General features: G+C 40.9%; 1 protein-coding gene across 1 annotated transcript in view; it reads left to right on the forward strand.

Moving 5' to 3' along the window:
• Window positions 1-11359: 11359 nt before the first annotated feature.
• Window positions 11360-11800, forward strand: part of LOC109393132 (serum paraoxonase/arylesterase 2-like) — a 27933-nt gene continuing 27492 nt past the window's right edge. The window contains 1 exon segment of the mRNA XM_019662072.1: window positions 11360-11623. Coding sequence (XP_019517617.1) covers window positions 11550-11623 — 74 coding nt within the window. The 5' untranslated portion in view covers window positions 11360-11549.

Raw genomic sequence — 11800 nt, forward strand, 5'->3', positions numbered from 1 at the left:
CAACCCAAAATTATATAGGAAAGTAACTTCAAAAATCATATCAGATAACACAATTTTTCTTTACTAGGTAAGCATCGTTGAACACTAAGAAAACTGGAAATTAACAATATAAATTAACATAAACAAATCTGTGTTTTCAATAATTTAGTGTTAAAAATTGCATATTTTTACATTCTACACACATGTAATAGTTAGAATTTGGTCTAATAGAATAATAGTTTATTAGAACTTTGTAATTCTAATAGTTTATTAGAATTTTGTAATTCCAATTTAAAATACATTATTATATAATTTATTTAGGCTTGTGATTTTAATGTAATATCTGTGCTTCATAAACATTAATGGAACATTATGAAAATTTAAGAATCACCTCTTTATAACTATAATTTATTTAATATATGTTATTTAAGTGCTTGGAAAATTTTTGTTTTTTAAATCAGACAATGTAGAACTTTAAAAGGAAATAGAATATATTACTTTCATGAATACAGAGTGAAATAAAGATGTTTAAATAACTAATTGTATGAATTAGTTTTAATATAAATCAAAGACCTCTTACAAGCTATTGTTAAAATTTTCTATGAACAGAATAATGAGATTTGTAAGTGCTACCTCAAGCATAAGATCTAGGTTTTATAAGCTGTAACTTTAATGAACTACTGATGTTTAAAACCAAAGGTAATCTTGAATAGTGTTTTCTATACCTGAAAAGCCATCCTAAAGGCACAAATAAAATTAGTTGACAATATTGTTTAGTAAACACACACTCACAAGAATGAATACCTTATATTTCTAGGTACACATGTAGAAAACAATAGACAATGAAAAGAATACATATGAGACAAAGAATGGTGTTTCCCGTCAGAAAAAGGTCAGGGAGATTTTAATTTTCTCAGTAACCCTTGAATACTTTACCATGCAAAGCATTCACATGTTGCTTGTGTAAGTAAACATAAATTAAAGAAAATCCTGTGAGTATCCATTTGGGTTTCATTATCAGGGTCAACAGAGGTACTTCTGACTCTCTAAGTTGTCTCAAAACAAGTCTACGTGAGATGGAGTTAACGTTACTCCTTTTGTGTTAACACAATGCCATTCTCCTAGCCACCATCCCACTTGAGGGGCTTTATATAATGGGTAAAACTAAAAAGTGCAAACAAGACTCAGAATATAATTTTGGTACTAACGTTGAGTGTTTAGTTGGTATTTGTCAATATTACCGTGGCAAGGGGTGAAACATCTTACAATAATTTAGGGAATATCAGTGAAAGAAGTAGGAAAGCATCCTTGAAAAGGTGCTTCGGGGTGGGGAGCTATTGACATGCAATATCATATTTTCCAAGTGTAGCCTGGAGAAAACAGTTGTTATTTTTCAACGAGCTAGAGGTAAAACTCCTCTTGAGGAGCTCAGACCCTTGTTTGTTTGCTAGCAAAAGAACCTGGAGCCAGGTTGGATGTGAAATAATAGGCTTTGGGGAATGACCTGAAAGAGAAAGAAGAACAGAGTGAAGGCTTAAATCCTTGGCATAAAGATTTTATCCTTGGGCGAAACTGACAGGGTCCTAATATTGAAGCCAAGTGTCCTTGGATCAAGGTCCATTTAAAATGATCATCTATGATGCTGTCTTGAAGCACAAATAGACAAAATAAAGTGGCATTACTGGAGCTGGTACACAAAGGTTTTTGGAAGTTGAGATATTTAATTTAAATTACTGCTGTATGTTACAAACTTAGAAAATTTTATTAGGTTGTAAAATCATGGGGTTTTACATTTTATTTATTATTATTTTTCTTAAGAAATAGATCAGTAGCACATATTGTCTTCCCTGGCTAAGGCTTTAGTAATATTTAATATGATTACAAAACTCCTTCTAAAATTATCTGTGAAAATGCCCAACGCAGGAGACAGCCCCACCCTGATCTGGAAACCAGGCCCAGAAGCTGAAATATTTGATCCAATTTTCCTTTGCTCCTACATGTTCAGCCTTAGAAGAGGGAGAGTCCCAGGCTATAGAGGTGAGACACCCACTTCCTGGGCAGAACTGAACTCTGCAGGAACCTACCCCCCTCCCCAACACCCCATCCCCAGGTGAGCAGTGGCTCTCTTCCTGAGAGAGGGCAGTGTCTAGGGATGCTGGCAATAAAGATCACCCCTGTTCTCACATAGTCAGGATGTTAGGTATAATTAATCAGTGAAGAGCCAATTGGGATTCTTTATAGAGAAACATCCTTCAGTGTTCTCCTGGGTCAATAAGAAAACAGAGAATTTTGTTTTTGCCCTTGGAAACCTGAGCAGGAGAAAGAGGTGCTGGAGGAATGGATTGATGGCCTAGTAAAATGGTGGCACAATTAAGAGTACTTAATAATAACTTTTTTTCTTTCTTTTTTTTTATTAAGCTGAGCCATCCCAGCTCAGGCTGGGAATCGAACTGCTGATGCTCAGAGTTCAATCTCTTGAGCGAGCTCTTAACCAACTGAGCCACTTGGCCGGCCCTTAATAATAACTTTTATACTATTGGTCTGGCTGTGCTGTGATGTGACGCTCCTCCAGTCCCCGCCTACCTGAATCTTCAGTACCATCTGCATAAGTTGTCTCACCCCAAATGACCCCAAAGTGTGCAGGTCTGGGGACCATCCAGGAGGCTGTGATGTGGATTACACAATCATTGACACCAAACATGGAGAAACGAAAAGCTCAAAGTATGGTTCTATGTATTCCTGTGACTCCAAGGTTTGTTATCTACCTTTTTGTCCATCCATCTGTCCATCTATCATTAATTTTGTTTATCAACTTTTCCACTCCCAACTTCCTGCAATATCACTATTTTCCCTAGACCTTTAATGGTTCCTTCAATGTTTAAGGAAATTTCTTTTCTAGTTAAACATAGTGGTAGAATTAGTAAACACACAAAACCAACTAAAACCAACATAACACACAAATTTCATGAAAGAAAGGGAAACGGGTGGAGTGACGACAAAGTGCTTTTTCTGGCCGTTTTCCTCTTTGGTGAAAGGTAGTCACTTACCAAAGATTTAGGGGGTTGCCTGGGTGAGTTTTTCTGTGGTCCCCGGGATGCCATGGGGGACGCCTTTTGATCCCAGGTCAGCTCCAGAGTTGCCCTTGAGCTTGGAGAAAGTTAGCAGTCAGTGCTCACTGACCAGCTTGGGGTCCAGCAGAGGCTGCTGCCCACAAGCCCATCATCCCCTTTAATCTCTTCTTCCTGTGCGCTCCCTACTGTCCAATTCTGTCCCGTTTCTTCCCCTAGGAATTTTCCATTATTCCACTGGCCTGCCTGAATACACTCCTATGATTTCTCATGGCTTCTGGGCCTCTACACAGGACCTTGTGTTGATAAAATTGGCTTTAGTTCTCACTCTTAAGACATTCAAGTAACTTCAATTTCTTCTCACATAGAAGAGTCACAAGGCTTATTTTTTAAGATACACACACACACACACACACGCACAATCAGTGTCAAAGAATACAAAAGAGGTTAAAATCAGTGTCAAAGAACATAAAAGAGATTATTAGAAATGAACTATAAGGTTACAAAGAATACTGAGGACTTAATTTAGCATCCCTCCTCCATCTCTGCAATTAATCATACATCATGTAAACAGCTATTATGTTTTTAAGTCATAAAGTATGAAGTCAACGTATATGATAACCCCTCTCTGTGTTTGAAAAAGAAATAGGCCTGCCCCTAACTCCCACACTAAAAATGAGCTCATATTCCCCCTAAGGCACCCAGGCAAATTCAAGCTCTACAGCTTCTGTGAAATATAAAATAATGAAAAGAAAATGTACAGGCTTAAAAAGAAATAATGATAATGATCATAATAAAACACTGCTTGCAGGAAAACTAAATGAAAGGCAGAAAAGGAAACAGGTCTCCAGAAGTAAGTCCTTAAGACTCTCATGTCTGGTCTCTTAAAATAATACATACAAATAAAATCAAAATTCCTCCTGCTTGTCTGTGTTTTACACACATAGTTCATTAGCAACGGGGATGGGGTTCCTGGAAACGGGAGCATTAACCGAGTGAGCAACTTCCTGGTCTTTATAACATTGTCCCTTACAGAGATAGCCCTTGACCTGTTCCACTGCCCATCACTGGTCCGTTCTGTGACCCGAACAATGGTTGCTTTCAGCTTCCACTCGTTAAAATGCTGGCCTGTCCTCTTGACCAGGCGGCAGTCAGGTCATGATGTCCCTGATCATATCAAGGGCTAGTCTCAGAATCTGATAGTCAGCTAGCTAATCTTTACCTCTGTTCCTCAGATGTTGCCTTGAATGGGCTTTGAGTCTCTGTCTCAAACTGAAATCCACCATGATACTCTTCCTTTGTCTCCTGTGGCAGGCCCCGGTCTATCACTTGCATTCCTTTTGTCAGCCTGTAAGAGTCAAAGCTGTTCACCAGAACAAAGAATAAATGGCACAAAAGGGTGCTTAAAGGAGGAAATTGTACATTTTTCCAGAAACTCACCTACCTGAAGAAATTACCAGAATAGTTTTTCACTAGTGCTTATTGGGTAAGAGTATATATGGTCACCCTCAGAACTTAGGAAATATATATATATAGTTACAATATGCTTCACTGGGTGTACATACATATAATATGCTATTTCAGTAAAAAAAATCACATTATAAAGAATCAGCACTATGCAAAGTGGAATTAAATGGAGTATGTATGTAGTGAAAGGCAATGGTTTTTAAAAAGAAGCCAGACATCAAAACAGTGAAAGAATTTTCAAAAGTGGAGTACCAGGAAGGAGGGAGCTTCAAAGATAGTAGGTGGTGATTGTAAGATATCTTCAAATTGAGATGTGGGAGGTGTTGTAATTACTGGTAATGGCAGAATCTTAAAGTAGCACCATAGGAGTAGTGGTAAAGCAGGGTAGAGACAAGGTCATTGAAGGGAAGAGGGTCATGAACCTGAAAAGTTGGGTCTGGAATGGTTGCACAAAATTCACCAAGAATTTTGACAGTGTCGTTTAAAAGGGAGTAGTTGTGAGATCCGAGAGTTAGAATCTTCTAGGACAGATGACAAAGTGCCCCGGGGTTGGGGGCCAGTAGATAACACTGAAAGTTGAAGACACTATTCAGAGAAGATGCTGAGGAAGAGATTTTCTTATGACTATGAGTTCCAGAGGATACAACAAAAGTGTTTGGGAAGTTGGGGTGGGAACAAGGAGATGGGAGAAAGTACCCAGCAATATGGGAAGACAGTCCAGTAGATGGACGTTGACTAGGATCCTGGGTTTCTCATGGCGATCACATAACGTGGAAACAAGGGGCCTAATGAGATTACTCAAATATTGGAGGTGGAGCAGCGAGTGTTGAAGAAGAGAGAAGTCTTGCCAGAAGCATGGTCCCGGGCTCTCTTGCCACTCCTGAGAGTGTAGGAGGTATAGACGCCAGGAGAGAGACTGCCTTATGTCAACCACAGATAACTCTGGACATTTCTTTCCAGTTCTCCCCCAACTTCATCTTCCACATTGTTTGCAGACCCTATGGTGGGAGAGCAAATAAGCTTCATTCTCCATGGATAGGCAGTGAGCTTCTGGAAAACTGCAGTCTGAAGAACTTCAAGTTTTCCAGATTCAAGTGAAAAGACAAATGGCCACCTCTATGCCTGTATCTGCTTTCCTTAGATTAAGGTGACCCCTAAAGCTCGATTCAATTCCTAATTCTCCATCCCACTCCCAACTTTTCAGCCCACCTTCTAACCATCCAAAGAGCTTTTAGGACTTTTGCATATACAATTTCACTCCAGACTACAACCTTAAAACTTCCTGAAGGTCATGTACTCAGCGTGCTGCACTTTTTACTAATGAGCCCCAAGTCTTCATGTCCAGACAGGACTCCATTCCTGAGAACAAGGGCTTGTTTGCAGTTTTCTTCTGGGCTTTGAGCACATCAAACGTGCTCTTTAAACCCCCCTATCCCTGCCACCCCAAAGTGTTCCCCTCCCATCCCAGTAGTGTACAACCATTTGCTCATTTGAACAACCCAAGTCATCTTCAACTCCTCCTTTCTTTCCCCCACCTCTCATCAACCCCCCATTTCTATCCATTTCCATCTTTGAAATTCCTTCAGTCTGCCCCTTCTTCTCCCTCCCCGCTGCCTCTCCCTTGTTCACATCTGTATCTTCTCTCAAGTAGCTTGAGAAACGGACTCCAGCTCACCTTCCCACAGCCAGCAGAGTGACCTTTGAAAAACGCAAAGGTTTCCCCCTTCCTTAAAATGCTTTAGTGGCTTTACCTCATATACAAGATAGAGATAAAAGTTTCTAGCCCCTGACACAGGACATTGCATATATTTGTCCAGGTGCCTCCCTCTCTCCGACTAGACTATGACCCCCCACGAGGCAGGGATATGTATATGCCTTTTATTTTGAATTCCCAGTTATTGTTTGGAGATGTAGAACATACTCAATAAATGTTAACTGAAGTAATGCCAGTGGGCAGAGGCAAAGTATAAAAAGCAACCTGGTTTTAAAGATTCTCTTTCATAAGACTTGACATAAAGTTGGTTTCTACAACTCCCACTACCAGGTCATTTATCTCTGCTCTTACCATGGATACCAAAGGAATAGCAACTTTTTTACTTGACAATTAACAAAATACATATCAAGCGTGGAAATGGCATCTTAATATAAATTGTCTTACATTGGATTCTGGCTGTGCCATTTTCCTGGTGTACCCTGGGCAAGACACGTAACCTCTGGTCTCAGTTTCATCCCTTATAAACTGGAAATAATAATGTCACCTAATTCAAATGGCTGTTCTGGGGATTCAATGAGGTAATATATGTAAAGTGTATGCAATAGGAAATGTTCAACAAATCATAGCTGAGGTTGTTACTCTGAAGGAGGTTTCACCTGTGGTTCACTAATAGAGAACAAGAAACTTGACTGTTATTAGGCAATGGAAAGCACGCATGCGTTTCCTAGAATGGGAGAAACATCTTTATTCATGGAGTTCAGGCCATACACTCAGCCTCTGAAGGCGGTTGAAAGTTGTTGTCTCTGGTCCACCCTCCCCCACCAATATTTCTCTCTCCCAGTGTTTTTTACCCCTCTGTCCTCCCCCTCCAGGGTCCCACTGCTCTGGGAAGAGCAAATCTTATAGCGCTCTGGAGAAATAAGGCTTGTATCTGGTGGGGGCAGGTCGGCCATCTGGTTGACTTTCAATATCATCTCAGAATTTGTGTATTCATCTGTCATAGAGATACATTGACACAACTGAAAATAATTCATTCATTTTATTTTATTTTTAAATTTAACTTTATTTATTTTATTTCTTTATTTTATTGGGGAACAGTGTGTTTTTTCAAGACCCATCAGCTCCAAATCAAATAGCTGTTTCAATCTAGTTGTGGAGGGCGCATCTCAGTGGCCCATGTGGGGATCGAACCGGCAACTTTGGTGTTACTAGCACTGTGCTCTAACCAACTGAGCTAACCGGCTTCCCCAAAACTCATTCATTTTAAACTTGAGTTCCATTACTGGATCAGTCCTATAGTAAACAAGGAATACATTTTTTTAATGAATTGCATAATTATTTTGTGACTAGCATATTACATTGTGCTTTATATTTGTGTGTGTGTTTTTACCTCTACAAACAGCAAGTTCACATAAATATTTACATATTTATATGTAAATAAATATGTAAAAAAACGTGTTTTGTTTTTTTTTGTTGTTATTGCATTTCTTCACTTCTTAATACTGGAATTCTCAGAAAATGACATGGGGGAATTCTCCTTTACCCTCCAAGAAGACCTAGAGTAATGCATCTATAAAGCAAATCTTTCTTGTAGGGATAATTACTATCTTTTATAACATCTCTTGAATATGTTTTTGTGTTAAAAGAGGTAAGGAGAGGAATGAATAACAGGGATATGGAGGGACCAACTCCCCATCACATAGCATAAAAAATAGCAATTATCATGAGTCACTTATTTCACAAGGTACCAGGAACGTTGTACATGATAATACACAGCAGAGAACTTTAAAGAAGTAAAAGGACAATCATGGAAGGCAGTCCACTGACAGTGTGCTCCAAGGTCCATTTTCAGCCTGTGAACGCTTTGTTTCTGGTTCGTGGTGAGCTAAGTATGAAAATTTGAGAGTGAGCATTTAGAAACTGTTATAGAAATTTGACAAAGTAATTTTATGTCTGTTGAATCAAATAATAAAAGATTTGGGCTTGTATTTTGTTATGTCTGATTTTTTACTTTATTTTCTAGTAATTTATTTTCATTGTACTTTACAAAGGCAAAGAAAAACCTGCCTTCATTACACATCGTTTGAGAAACATTGACAAAAGGTATTATTATTTCTGAAATTTTGCTTAAGAACCATTACATTTCTAGTATAAACTCGTTATGTGTCGTTATTTTAGAAAGACTGTTTCATACCAAATGTAAGGAGCTGCCAACATACAAGCAAGTTCCAGAACAAATTTGTTTTGTTTTGGGTAACTTGGTTATTTAAGAGAGGCCAATTTTCCCATGCAATTACATAAACCTGGGGTTACAGTCTTGGTGTAGCCTATAAACCCAGTTATCTCAAAAGCTTACTAACCTATACTAAAGAACTTAATAACTGGAATATACTATAACAGTTAGCAACAGGTCTTCTTCACCCTCTTACAAGGGAGAAGAAAGGCTTCTGATTTCGTAATCAGAAAATCTCTCTTTCCCATTCGCCTATGAGAAACGGTGATTCCTGGCTCTAGCATGGTGTTGGAATGGGGGAAAGAAGTCGTTTCAACAGCAACACACAGAAAAAGAAAGTGTCTGGAGCGCTTTTCACATAGAGCAATGAGGGAATTAGGTCAAGTTTGAGGAAACTTGTGAATAAAATTAAACTGAGGTGTCTCCAACATTCTCCGATTGAGGTTAGGTAGGTTTTGCTGGACTCGGAAGCCCTGGTTCTTGACCACAAATGCCTCTGGCTGTCCTAAACTCCAGAGCATTCATTGTTCCCTTTGGTGGCTCAACACCAAGATGGTGACTCAGCCTCATCCTGATTTGATGTCTGTCGGTGGCTACCTCAGGGATTTGTACTTCTCTTTTGTTGTTGTTTGACAAGATTGTGAGGACAAGTCTAGGCTTGGTAAGAAACAGTGTTAGAATTAATTAGTGATGTTTGCCATGGGCGAAGGAAGAACAGGGAGGGAGTCTGCCCAACAGCTGTTGTTGCTATGCTGGGTGCAACCTAAAAGATATAGACTTTCAACCCTTTACTTTCAGCTGATACCAATCTTAATTATTAAGAACGTGACTTAAAAAAAAGAAAAGAACCTGGGCATAGCCAAAGGGAAACAGACATTGAGAACAGCACACTAGGTGATCTTATTTACCATGTAAGGTTTCCTCATTCCGTGGTACATGTAGAAAAGGCAATGAAGACTGGCTTCTGTCCTAGAGTCCCTGAGGCATAGCGTTATGTCTTCATCACTACACAGTATCCTTAGGAAAAGATTCTCAGATCTAAGTAAGACAAAAGACCTCGTAATAGTCCCAGGTCCTCTCTTTTAGGTCCTCATTCTAAAATCTGATTTCATATGTGAGGCTCTTCTTCTCCAAAGCTTGATATCAAACACGCCCCTAAAAAAGAGATCCCACCCCTACCTACCTGGTCATAGGGTAACTATGGACGAATTCTTAACCAAAGTAGTCTTTGGATACAATTCCAGGGGTTTATGTCCTTGGCTAAGAGAAAAATCTTGATTTCAAATGGAATTTAGCACATCTCTCAATCAAACTCAATGAAAGTAGAAAACGAATCACAAAAGCATTAGTAGTACTTATGACTTTGTTACTGATGGAAATATTTTCATTATTTCATTACAGTGTAGCAGGTATCTTGAAATAACATTCATGCTAATCACTATTTGGAAAAATGGTGGTAGGTCTTATCATTTAATGTGTTAATAATGAAGCACACAATACATGACTATAAACTATAGCACAAACTTTTAAGAGAACATTTTGATAATTGCATTTGAATTCAATTGTTCTCCTTTGCAATCTTCTGAGTTTTATTTTGTGCACTTAAAAATATTATTCTGAGAAGGTGTCTATAGTGTCACTACTGTCAGAGAGACCGGTGATACAAGAAAGGTAAGCCTCCTGGGCGTTCAAAGGACAACTATTTTAGCTCTACCTATGATCCAATACATGATCCAATATAACCTAATATCCCCTAGGATTGAACCAGAGATACACGCATACAGAAGCAGAGGGGGTTCTTTTTTTTTTTTTTTTTCCCTGGTGGGAAGCAGGTGAGAAACTGGAGTCTGCTTTTTTTTTTTTTTAAAGATTTTTATTGGGGAATTGGGGGGATGGGAACAGTGCTGGGGAGTTGGGGGAAGGGGAACAGACAAGTTGCTGTCGTTTTGTTCTCCAGTCTAGTTGTGGAGGATGTTGCTTCACTGGCCCAAGTTGGCACCATCATTGCGCTCTTCTCTGGCGAGACAGATCAGTCGCCGGCTTCTGGACGGCCGCTCACTGCGGCTGCTGGCCGCTCACGCTGGCTGCTGGCCACACACGGTAGCCCATGGCAATCCACTGCCACAGGGACTGCAGCCCACGCCGTGGCTGGCGACTCACGGCAGCCCAGCTCCAGGTTGAGCTGTTGTTCAGCATCTCAGCTGCGGAGAGCAGTGTCACTGGCCCTCATATGTGGGATCCGAACTGGGGCCCTCTGGCATCCCAAGCGAGTTCTTAACCATCGCGCCACTCGGCCGGCCCAGAGTCTGCTTTTATTTACTGGTTGTATGTAAAATGTATTTGTTGAAAATTGGCATTTGGGACCTTTTCTGCTTACATACTGTAAGGTGGCAATTAAACACTTGCAATCATGCGACGCTTGTTTCAGGCATACTCACTTATAACTGTCTCAATCTTAATGGATAAGTTTTCCTTTTATACATTTTTCTTTAGTCATGCTATGATTGTTCAAGAAACAAACAAACAAAAAGCACTACTCTTATTTCCATAAACTGAGTTTAGATGAAAAAGAAATGTCCAGATCCTTAGGTCTCTAGTCTAGATGAAGCATTAGAAATAGGATGTCTCTTTCCTCCCACCTGTATCCTGTTACAAAAAGTCGTGATTCCAACATGAAAGAACTATTTACAAGACATGACCCAGTATCCTTTCACGTAATAAAAAAAAAAAAAGAATCTTTAACACTTTGGACGTTTCTTACTGGAATGTATAGGAAGGAATGTCTTTGAAGACGAGGGAAATGAGAGAGGTAGGCGGGTTGCCTCTATTTCTTGCGGGGTTGTTTGCTTGGGAAAGGAGGGCAGGAAGCCAGACTCTCACTGCCCCAGGGTACGCGTCTGGGGCGGTAGGTTTGTGGTGACAAAAACCCAGGGCCGGGCCTAGGGCGGAGCCGCCGTGGCCCAGGGACAGCAGCCGGCCTAGGCCGGAGACAGGGCGGAGCGCGGCCCCGCGCAGCGGGACTCGGACGCGAGTGTCGCCCACAGTGCTCCCCAGCCAGGCCCGAGCAAGCGGCGCCGGCTCCCGCGCCATGGGGCGGCTGGTGGGTCTGAGCTTGCTGGGGATTGCGCTGGCGCTGCTGGGCGAAAGGTTCCTGGCGCTCAGGTAGGTGGGGCCCTCTGGGACCGAGCCGTGGGCGCGCGGCCCGGCCAGCCGGCTCCGGGACGCCCTCCCCGGGAGCCCTCGCCGCCCGCGAGTCCCCAGACTCGGGTGGCCGCGGGCTGCGGGAGAGGGCGGAGGCCGTGGAGGGCGTCTCGGCGCCGGGTGAGGAGCTGTTGATTG

This window comes from Hipposideros armiger, unplaced genomic scaffold (genome assembly GCF_001890085.2).
Source record: "Hipposideros armiger isolate ML-2016 unplaced genomic scaffold, ASM189008v1 scaffold_365, whole genome shotgun sequence".
Lineage (NCBI taxonomy): Eukaryota > Metazoa > Chordata > Mammalia > Chiroptera > Hipposideridae > Hipposideros > Hipposideros armiger.